General features: G+C 43.0%; 1 protein-coding gene across 3 annotated transcripts in view; it reads left to right on the top strand.

Annotated features, from left to right (window-relative positions):
• Nucleotides 1-11,781, top strand: part of LOC106947912 (sodium channel protein type 4 subunit alpha-like) — a 172,999-nt gene that overhangs the window by 60,564 nt on the left and 100,654 nt on the right. For 2 of the 3 annotated variants that reach the window (XM_015033229.1, XM_015033231.1), the window contains exons 7-9: nucleotides 3,416-3,507; nucleotides 5,250-5,492; nucleotides 11,542-11,605. In XM_015033229.1, coding sequence (XP_014888715.1) covers nucleotides 3,416-3,507; nucleotides 5,250-5,492; nucleotides 11,542-11,605 — 399 coding nt within the window. Of the gene's footprint in view, nucleotides 1-1,860; nucleotides 1,953-3,415; nucleotides 3,508-5,249; nucleotides 5,493-11,541; nucleotides 11,606-11,781 lie in introns of all 3 variants that reach the window. The other variant, XM_015033230.1, reaches the window with a different exon arrangement.

Below are 11,781 nucleotides of genomic sequence, written 5' to 3' on the forward strand. Positions count from 1 at the left end.
TCATCAGAACCGTCAGAACCGTCATCAGAACCGTCATCAGAACCGTCAGAACCGTCATCAGAACCAGCATCAGAACCGGCATCAGAACCATCAGAACCGGCATCACATCAAGCTGTGATTGTGAAGAAACTGGAAAAATAATGCAAATAAAAACTGATTCAGGAAAAATTTAACTTTCTGATGTAATTAATCTTTAAACGATGCTTTGATGAAAAATTGAGTTCAGATAAATTAATTTATCCTGAAGAGAAATGAAATGTTGGGGCTCAGATCACCTTCAGTCCAGTAGCAGTCAGTCTTACAACCTCCATGAAGACACCTCTGACTGAAGAATGTTGCGGCTGCTTTGACATGCTAACAGCTCAATATCTGGATGACTCCATCAGTTCTTATCTAGCTCTGCTGATCCACCGCCTTTGCTTTTGCTGCTCCTCTGTCTGGTTGTAAGTAGAGTTGCTGGAGTAGGGGATCAGACATGTTTGATCTTCTCGTCTCCTCTGGGATTTGGCCTGTAAAGGATTTTTGGCTCATTCTCTGAAATATGAAAATAAAACTGAAGGGAATTCAGCAGAAAGTGAACAGAAGGAAGAACTCAGCTGACAAATATAAAACGACCTTCAGCTCTGAGGCTTTTTCTCCCCCAGCCTGACCTTTGACCTCGTCTCTGACTGATGGGAATCCGCTGCAGCCTGGGATCAGGCGGTGAGTCGCCACATCGATGCCCGACCCGCAGCGTAACCATCAGAGTGAAACGTTTCAGAGACGCCTCCTCTGATGGAGGAACGTTGGCTCTGACCCGGTCGGTCAGAACCGGACCGGTCGGAGGGGAGAAGCGTGGGAACGCAGCAGGTCGCTTACGGAGCGGTGGAACCGGCCCGTCTGTCACCATCACTGTGATTAAATCACTGCAGCATCAAACCTGCTGAAATCGGAGCCGGGATGCAGATCCATTAGCAGCTCCAGGATCAGATGACTGAGCTTAACTGAGGCCCAACAGGCCGGCGGCGTGCCGCGCCGCGCCGTGCCGCGCCGCGCCGCGCCGCGCCGCGCCGGCCTCCACAGGTTCCATCAGAGCAGATCACAGCTCAACACCATCAACTATTTAAAAACAAACACTGTTTGGCTTTTAACACTTTAAAACACAGCAAGAAAAGTGATAAACATAAACTTAGCAATCATTAGCATAACAAATGTAAAAATAAACAAAAATACTTAGAAAAACTTAGCATGAAACTTAATAGCTTAGTATTTAAAAATACATTTTAATTTATTTTTCTTCAAACATATTCTTATTAACATTTCAGTTACCTTGATCATTTTATTTTCCAATCTTCTGAAATCATTTTTAAAAATAATGCCACTCCTCTATGCTAAGCTAACTCTCATGTTAGCCTAACTGCTCTATAAATAAAACTTGCTTGATAACAAAGTATTCAAAATGTAAATTCCTCCTAAATGTGACTTAAATTTCATATTTAGAAAACATTTTGTGAGAAAATAAGAAAAATCCACAAGAAGGGTCATGTTTTACTTTAGTTTTAAATAAAGTCGATATTTGGTGTGATATCTTTCAATGTTCTGGCCTTTTATGTGACATTTAATGATATAATTGTTTCATAAAGTTTAATGACTGCCACTAATGCTCCTGGATACCAGACCCAGATCATGACAGGACCTCCACCGTGTTCTCATGACAGCTGTAGCTTCATTATGTCTCAAACTTTGATCTGCAGGTCAACGTTACTTTATGACCAATCAGAGGCAAAATATTTAGAAATTATACTCTAAGAGGATCTTTAGACTTTCTTATCTTTGTCTTCTTTTGTCGTTTGTTGGAAACCACCGCCCTGCTCCCTGCAGGATGTTAACAGAGTTTATCAAAGTAGGAAACCTGCAGGCGCTGCGAACGTTTAGAGTGCTGAGAGCCCTGAAAACTATCTCAGTCATCCCAGGTAAGGCCTCACCACCAGGGGGCGACATGGGCAGCTCATTCAAAGAGCACCAGAGAGTTAGTGTGAACGTCATCTGCTGTCCGTCCGTGTCTGCCATGTCCTGCAGCTCCAGCCTACCTGCTCTCCCCCCACTGTCCGCCCTGTCAGAGGTCACAGGTCACCTGATCTGTCTTAAAGGAACAGTACAGAAGGAAAAGTCAGATAAAGCTAAGCTGAGCACCTGGTCATTAGCTGGAGAACGAAGGAAATATTCCTCTAGCTCTGGAATTTATTACAAATTTTCCTTTCACTCCTATAAATGTTTGCTTTTGTGATGCTAACTTTTGGATTAAGTGTTTGCTAAAAATGTAATAAAATGCGAGTAGCTAAGAAAATAATGTAATCTGATTACCTCAATAGTTACACATACGTAATAAATCAGATTTTTTTATGCAGACAATCCTTAAATGAAAATGTTTCTATTTTTATGATGATTCATTTTAGCATGTAATGCACAATTTTGCTTGAATTTTTATCTATTTTTGCCATTTTTCCGGCACATTCAATGTTTTTATTTGCAGTTAAAATGCGTATTAAAGTTTCTTAAATCTTTAAATCTGTCTATTCCAAAGAAATGTTTCAGGTGAATTTTGCTAATTAGCCATTTTGCTAGCTAACAGGCTGATAAAATGATTGGCTATAAAATACTGATGAGCTAATTGGGAGCTAAGTTAACAATTAAACATTTATTACAAGTGAAAGAGCATGTTATCATTTTAGACAGTTTGTTTCATTCTGTACACATTCTACATATGTGCGGTTAGTTTGTATTATACTAAATATTTGTGTTTAATATTTTTGCAGTTATCAGTTGAAAGTAAAAGTGAACAACAAATCCTTTATATATAGTTTAATACTTTGTTGTCTAAGCTAGCAGGTACATTTAAACTGAACATCATATGCTATGATTTTATGCTAATTACTAGCATAAAACATAATAATTACAGTTAGCTAACTGTAATATTTGATGGATATTTTTATTTATTGTCAAATTTTAATATCTTATGTTTCTTTCCCAACACATTTAACTCAATATAAATAAATAAAAAAGAGCTAACACTTTTAGCTTAATCTTGCTAATTAGCGGTTTGCTAGCTCACAAAATCAGCAGCAAAATAACAAAACTATAATAATCTGATCAGCATACCAAAAGCAAACAAAAGTTAGATGGCATCTGCTGTGAATATTTATTTTTGAGGATGAAACTCTCAGCCTGCGGTGAATTTTCCTCCAGTCTTGATCGTGTGAAGCTTTTCTGTCTGATTTCTCCTTCCTCATGCGGCTGTAGAGCCTCCACAGCTCTTCCTGTCTCTGCCTGGATCTCCGTCTCTCTGATTCTCCCTGCGTGTCGGCTCGTTGCTCCATGTGGTCACATCCTTCTGTGTGTGTCTGTTTTTGTGCTTGTGTCTCCCGGCTTGTTGCAGATATGTCACTGAGTTTGTGGACCTGGGTAATGTGTCAGCCTTAAGGACGTTCAGGGTGCTGCGCGCGCTCAAAACCATCTCAGTCATCCCAGGTGAGGAACACGAGGGAGACGGAGCGCCGCCCTCCTGACCCGCCGAGCTGCTAGAAATAAGTGGCTGTGTTTCATATCTCCTGCTGCATACTCCCCACTGAAGCTCATCTATCTGCTTTGTCATTCCTGGAAATTAGCTCAGAGGTAGTATGCAGAAACGTGAGGCGCTTATTGACACCGAGTGGACAGCAGAGGCCAGAAACGCTTTGCTGCCAACAGCAGAGAACCAGAGGAAGGATTTTAAATCTGAGCTGAAATTAGCAAAACCCACAAACACTTTTTATATGGATTATTGATGTCCAGATTATTGTTTCTGACATAAAATATGTCTTAAAATAACGACAGGACAGTTCTGGACAAAATGTTGATTTTCACAAACTTCTCTGCTTCATTTCATGAATCTTTCTGTCAGATGTTTTCTTTACTAAAACATAAAGTACTTGCTGAAACCCTCCAGGTTTGGTTGAGATTTCAAAGTAGAGCGTAAAAATTTCCTACATTTTTTTCCTTCCCACAATTCCAGTGGGCAGGAAGCGAACCGCTCATACTGAGTCCAGTCCTGGTTCTTCCTGCAGGACGTCGGTGTGTTCCTCATGTTTTCCTTAAACGGAAACCAAATGGATCCGTTTCCTCCAGCTGAATTTCTCTACATGGAGGTTTTATGACAAACTGTCATAAAACTGAAGCAGAAACGTTTGAGTTTAGTTTGGATGCTAATCATTGATATTAATTTATGATTTGTCTGAATCAAGAATAAAATGAAACTGATTAGACTGTGGATGTTTTCCTTTTGGACAGAAGTGAGAATGAGTCGGTGGTAGTGTCGCCGTGCAGAAGTTTCGGGTCGTTCTGAGCCTCTGTGTGTCCACTCTGCATGTCAGGTTCAGAACAGCAAGGCGCCTTGTTGTTCCTCTGTGGTTCTGTTACAGCTCTGCTCAACACCACAGCTTTCAGTCATTAGCTAACAGGCGCTGGAAACAGGGTCAGGTCTGTTTGTGATGAAGCAGCTGAACAACATTCAAACCCTGGAAACGGAGGAGTTTCTGACATGGTAACGTTTGGACGGCTGTCAGCTGGTCTGTGTTCAGTGTTTGTTCCTGTTGTTCTGACCAACTTCCTCTGTGTCTCAGTGTAACTCCAGGAGTTTTAGAGGGTGAAGTTGGTGATTTTCAGCAGGAGGAATGTCTTATTTATCCTTTTATTCATGATATAGATGCATGATCATTTCATTTGTTTATTAGCCTGAATAAAGATGGCCGCCCCTCAGTTTTACCTCCCTAAAATCCTGACCTAACAGTGATCCAAACCCTAAGGCTGTTTCCCGCCTGATGGTCCGGTACCATCTTTGGACATCCCTGAACTAGAAAGTCCGGTTCGGTTGAAGTGAACATCAAGCGGACCAGAGACCGCTCCAAAAGCAGGAAGTGGAGAACAGCGCAGGGCATTCTGGGTACATGCAACCAAAGCTAACATGCTAGCCTAGCGCTAGCAGTAGAAATGAACAGCAGTGAAGTTTTGGTTCCAATAGAACCAGGTCTACCGGGCTGTCAGGAGGGAAAATCAGCCTAAAACTCAAATGTTCCCTGTTGGATCAAATTCATCCTCCGTCGTGTCACTGAGTTTGTGTTTAAACATGCATCAGAGGGCGGCCATCTTCCCCTGCTGCTTACCAAGCCTAGCTGTTTGACGTTACGGTTTAAAAGCGGCTATAAAGTATTAACTGGCCCCGCGGCGCTCCTCAGGCCTGAAGACGATCGTCGGCGCTCTGATCCAGTCGGTGAAGAAACTCGCTGACGTCATGATCCTCACCGTTTTCTGCCTGAGCGTCTTCGCCCTCATCGGCCTGCAGCTCTTCATGGGAAACCTGCGGCAGAAATGCGTCCGCAGCACGGAGCACTGCATCAACGGCAGCCTGCCGGCCAACACCTCCTTCTTCTGCAATAACAAGACCTGGGCCTCCATCAAGGACTTCATCGAAGACGAAGGTGAGCCCGCTGCGGCGTGAGGGGGGTCGGGACGGGCGGTGGAATCAGAACTTCCTGTTGGACCCAGGTTGCTGTTGACGGCTGCTGGTTGCTCTGGAGATGTTTCTGTGTGTCAGAGCTGTGATGCTGCTGCTTCCTAAACGGACCAGACAACGTCAGGTTGGAGCTGCGGCTGCAGCTGACGTCAGGACACACACACACACACACACACACACACACACACACACAGACTGACGGTTTTGTGGACAAACAGTTCAGATTAATTCTCCTGATTCATATTTTTTATTATTTTCCCATCCAAACTTTCATTTACCTTTAAAATTATTTTCTGTATTTCTTATTCTCCAGGCTTTGAAGGTTCTTTTTGTTTTACTTTAATAGTTTTTTTCTGTATTTTTGGAGTTTTGGCCTCTAATCCCTACATCAGGCATAAAAGGCTCCTAATTTCAAGGAATAATGAGTTTTATATCAGAGAACCTTTTTGTTCCCAACATTGTGACACAAAACTAACCACTAAATTTACCTTTTGCATTGGAAAACAAAATCTGTAAATTTAGTCTAAAACACATCGATTTCCATCCGAGTTGAAAAACCCCAAAACTTTAGAAAACTTCCTGCAGGCCGATGTGACGAAGGCCGTCCGGACTTCCTGCTTCTCCCGATTTGAACCACAGGCCTGGTGGAATCTATCCCAGGATGCATTGCAGGCTGAAGGGAAGGTTTTGGTTCTTGTAGCAAAAGCTCAGCGGTTATTATGTTATTAGGCTTTGTCACTTTTAATATTTTTGTAAAAAATATAATTTATTTAAATAATTTACAAACTAAAAATAATAGAATAAGTTTAATATAAAACTTACCAACTTGTGTTTATCGGTAGCCGGAGGACGGGACAGTCAACAGGCCGGATCTTTTTAAGGATGGAGCCCTGAGTTTGGACACAACCTTAGATTGATTTATTTTAGCCTGGTTCTTAGCTTAGCATTAGCTTAATGTATTTTATTTACTTATTATTATTCCCAGTTAAGCTTTTTTCAGCTCAAATCAACATTCCCCATGTTAGCTAACATTGTTTTAACTCAGTGTACTCCAGCTTATCTTAGTTCATCTTACCTTATTTAACATTAGCTTAGCATACCTAAACGTCACTAGTGTTGGCTCCGTTGATCACATAGCCTAAACTTTCTTTGATGAATTTAGCCTCTTTGCCATAGCTAAGCTTTTCTTAACTATGAAAAGCATAACTTAGCTTACTTGGCTTTGTTTATATTAGCTTAGCTAAACATAGCTTAGCTTAGCTGTCTTATTTTAGTTTAGCTAAATTATTCTTAGCTTCTCATAAAAGCAGTTGTCACCATTTTATTGGCTGAATCTATTAAAAATCCCCAGAATAATATTCACATAGTGATGAGTTTAGGCTGCATTAAGGTCACTGAATAATTTTACTGCTATTCAGATTCTCAGCTGAGGTTCCCAGAACATTTCAGTGAAAACGGTTCCAGAAACAGAATAATAAAGACTCTTTGTCATGTCTTGTCTCTGACCTGCGGGTCTTTTATCAGGCTGAATGTTTCAGTGTTTTGGAAATGAAAGGCCCAGCTGCTGCTAGCATCAGGTCAGACGTTCAGGTAAACACCAAACAAAGACTGAATATTTCCACAGACTCTCCAACATCCATCACTGGGGAAGCTTTTATTCCAGGTCAGACGCAGCACAAAGACTTTAATGAGTCAAGCTGAGATTTTCCATCCTGACATTAAATCAGTCAGTAACTCACTAGTTTCTGTCATTATTAGATAAATACTCACCGCTGTTTATTTTTCACCTCCTGACGTTTAAAGATGGAGTAAATCTGACTTTCCAGGAACGATCAAACCACACGGCTTTCAGCATGTTTGGACTTTGACTAGGCCATTGAAACAGCTTAATTCTTTACGTTTTAAGCTACCTTTGACTACAAGGTTCCTGGTTCTGGTGGCTGTAAATCGAGCCCACATCATGACTCCTCCTCCACCGAGCTGAACAGTTGGTTTGAGTTTTGATTTTGCTGTTTTTTTCCTTTTTGGTCTCCAAACTCGATGGATTCCAGATAAACTTCTCAGCTTCATCGGTTTGTGCTGTTTTACATTTTGTTTGTCCTCCGACTGTGACCTTTGACCTGCAGACTGAGGCCCGAATCTGAGATGGAGCTGGTGGGTTTCTGGTGGTTCTCTGTTGGGACGTTCAGTCCTGGGAGGGCTGCTGTTTCCTCTTCTGTTCGCTCCATTTCTCCAGATCTGCTCCGTCTGCGTAGAAAACATGGCCGCCTCCGTCATTTCTACGCAGACAACGGTCAGATCGGCCTTCCTGTCGCTGCTGAGACGTCAGGCTGACTGGTAGATTATCTTTAAGATGTTAAAGCTGAACTTTCTGAGTCGTAGTGAAAGTAAAGAAGAGATGTGAATAATTTTGGATTTAGAGACAAACTACATCTGTTCCAGTAAACGGTTTGACTGACTCTCCTGAACGCAGCAGAGCGGCAAACTGCTTCAGCTTCCTGTTCCTGAGCCTCAGCTTCCTGTTCCTGAGCCTCAGCTTCCTGTTCCTGAGCCTCAGCTTCCTGTTTCTCAGCCTCAACTTCCTGTTCCTGAGCCTCAGCTTCCTGTTCCTGAGCCTCAGCTTCCTGTTCCTCAGCCTCAGCTTCCTGTTCCTCAGCCTCAGCTTCCTGTTCCTGAGCCTCAGCTTCCTGTTCCTCAGCCTCAGCTTCCTGTTCCTCAGCCTCAGCTTCCTGTTCCTCAGCTTCCTGTTCCTCAGCCTCAGCTTCCTGTTCCTCAGCCTCAGTTTCCTGAGCCTCAGCTTCCTGTTCCTGTTCCTCAGCCTCAGTTTCCTGAGCCTCAGCTTCCTGAGCCTCAGCTTCCTGTTCCTCAGCCTCAGCTTCCTGAGCCTCAGCTTCCTGTTCCTCAGCTTCCTGTTCCTCAGCCTCAGCTTCCTGTTCCTCAGCCTCAGCTTCCTGTTCCTGAGCCTCAGCTTCCTGTTCCTCAGCCTCAGCTTCCTGCTCCTCAGCCTCAGCTTCCTGTTCCTTTGGTGGTCGGTGAATCGGGTAACCTGTCGCCTCAGGACAGAAAGTTGTTGAGTGAGTCCAGTTGAAGTTTCCAGTGAAGGTGAATGTCGGGACACGCTGCTCTTCACTAATGCACCTTCTAAATGTTCGCTCCCAGTTTACCTCTGCATCCATCACAACAAATAAATGTCCCCTGCGGGTTGCCGTATCGACCCCTAAAAGCTGCTGAAACCTGAGAGGCGCGGTGCGGCCTGGTGCAGCCTGGTCAGGCCCGGTCCGGTCCGGTCCTCTGTACTGATCCCTGATCAGCCCTCAGTCTGCCGATCAATGCAACACATTCTCTCCAAACGTTTCACATCAGGCTTTGCTTGTGCTGAGTCGGGTTGCAGGCCTGGTTGTGTCTGACCAGGTGAGCGGTTCTGATAAACTCATGATCTGACTGGTTCTGAGTGATGAGGCAGAACCACCTGGACCGCTGTCCTTTGACTGGTCCCTTCCTGCTGACGAACAAACCGCCGGATAATTCACTTTGGACGATAACTCTTCCTGCTGTGTGTGTCAAAGCTGCAGATTTTCTCCTGTAAATTTATCTTGTGCTGATGAAATCGCTGCGGCGCAGGACAGAGGTTTATTCATCCCTGACAGGATAATTTGCTGCTCTTGAGTTTTTAAAGAGGAATGAAATTAGGCGCTCTCCTCCAGGCATCCCGTTGAGACAATTTTCTACATTTCTGCAGCTCAGTGAAATCTTCCCAGATGGTGGTCTCTTTGGGAAAAATGAATCTTTTTATTAAATGTCAGAGCGAGTGCTAATATGCATTCATCTGGTGACGAAGAACATGAGTGTTGAACATCAGGTGATGCCATGAAGTGGAGGCAAACACCGGTTTGTTCTCCCTGGGAGCCGCGAACAGAGATGCTCCAGCGGTTCCTCTGAAGACGAAGCTTCGCCTCCGTTTCAGCAGCCGTCCGTTTGCTGCGATGACCTTTGGACAACAAATCGTTTGTCTTTAATTAGCTTAAATTCTCTGTTTCTGGTAAACTGGCTCTTTAACTGCTGAACTACAAGCTGCAGTTTGTTTTGTTTCCTCTGGACTCAGTCAAATCTGATGAGAAAATAACAGCCAGCTGAAACGTATTATGCGAGTAAAATATTATCAATGTAACGTCAAATACATGGAAAACCGACGGCCACAATAAGAATCTAAAAAAAAAAAACATTAAATTAATAAAACATAGCTCACGTTTTAATAGGAAATGTTAAATGTGTCTCATATACAGTGTTATATTTCATTTTTAAGTAATTAAATTGGTTTCTGAATTATTTTCCATCTGCATAATGTTAAAGCTAAATCTGGGTAAGATGAGGCTAGCTTGCACTATGCTAACCTAGGCTAAGGCTAGCTAAGTTTAGCTAAGCTAAGGCACACAAAGCCAAATGGAGGCCAGCAGTTTAGCTTAGTTTAATTTAAAAAATACTTTATTTATCCAAAAACCAAGCCAAGCTCCTCCGAGTTGTAAGAGCAGCATCTTGTTGCCATAGTTACGCATTATAATAACTGTGTGAAAATCATCCAGCTGCAGAGGAACAAAATGTTCAATCACATGATTCAACCAGAATATGAACAAAAATATCAAGAAAGTCTAGAAAAATAAAAATAGATATTCTAGACACAAACACAAAGTAGGTTAAGCTAGGCTAAGCTAAAGTAAGCTAACACTATGCTAGCTAAACCAAAGGAGATGAAGCTAAAGCATAGCTAACCTCAGACATACTGCGTTAAATAATAAAACTGTTTGTGTTTAATAACTAAAGACGTTTTTGGACTAAATATTTTTTCACTGAAATACATTTGAATGTCTGTTAGTTTTGGTGTTTATCTGGTTTTTACAAAATAAATGAGAACAAATTATTTTTGTGACAACAAAAGACTAAAGATCCAATTTATACTTTAATTTAAAAGATGTTTCTTGTCGTAGCGGGTCCACATGATCAATACTCTTCAGATCCAACGTCAGAGACGATCAAATCTCCTCCAGACCAAACCGAACCGTTTCTGCGGTTCTGTTGTTGTGGTGGCTGCTGGACTTTTGGGCTTTTAAATTCTGTTGTCACTGTTCTGTCAGATTGGATGTTTCTCATGGAAAGAGGAGCTGGAAACACGACAGGACGGATTAACGTCCCAGAAGAGGCTGAAACACGGAGAGCCAGTCAGTATGGCAGCGACTGAAACGGCTGAGGGAGGAAGAGCAATCAGAACCGCAGACCAGATCCGCTTCACCTGGCTTTAATCCGTCATTTCATTCCTAATCATCCTCAGATTATTTAATCTCAACATTTCCCTGAACTCGCCTGCACCAGTCTGGGTCAAACGCTGGTTTTGTTTTGGACCAGTTAAAGCGCCTGCATGTCAGGTTCTGTTGCTGCTGAGTGGGTTTGGGCTGCTCTGGTACCGGCAGACTCCAGGCATTAAGGCGTATTAATGCAGAGGGAAATGGCCTGTGGTCGGGTTTAAGTGTTGAATAAATGTTTAACAAAGCGTGTTTGCTGTAATGGTTCGGGTTTTATTGGCCGGCCACTCAGACGGTCCAAACAGACACAGCCGGTCTGATGAGCGTATTGATCCGCTGGTAACCGCGGGAGACGGGCAGGAAGCCCGGACCAGACGGCCTGTCTGCAGGAGACTTCAGGAAAACAATGCCTCGTCTTTTATTCTATAACATGTGGATGTGAGGGACAGTTTTCCAGTGAAAGATGTGAATCTTATTGGTAAAAGTTTCCATTTTGCAGCAGGTTTCCACTTTCTGCCATCTGTACCGATGAAAGCAAAACGTTAATCAATCAGAACGTCGGACCAGGAGCAGCTTCTGTAGAGAGACATGAAGGCAGCTAACATATCAGCAATGGCATGAGGTGGAGAGTAGAAGGAGAAAGAAGTGTTCTGATGAACAGGAAACGGTTCTGATGAACAGGAAACGGTTCTGAGCTCTGATCTTCTTCTTCTCTTCCAGATAATTTCTACAAAGTGGAAGGAGCCAAGGATGCCTTAATCTGTGGAAACAGCAGCGACGCAGGGTGAGTCCAACCAGCCTGGAGGGACCGGTTCAGGTCCAAATGATGATGGATGGATGGTTGGATGATGGATGGACGATGGATGATGGATGGATGATGGATGGACGATGGATGATGGATGGATGATGGATGGACGATGGATGATGGATGGATGATGGATGGATGGTGGATGATGGATG

The sequence above is a fragment of the Poecilia latipinna genome, unplaced genomic scaffold (assembly GCF_001443285.1).
Source record: "Poecilia latipinna isolate Pla-1442-1.1 unplaced genomic scaffold, P_latipinna-1.0 Scaffold261, whole genome shotgun sequence".
Lineage (NCBI taxonomy): Eukaryota > Metazoa > Chordata > Actinopteri > Cyprinodontiformes > Poeciliidae > Poecilia > Poecilia latipinna.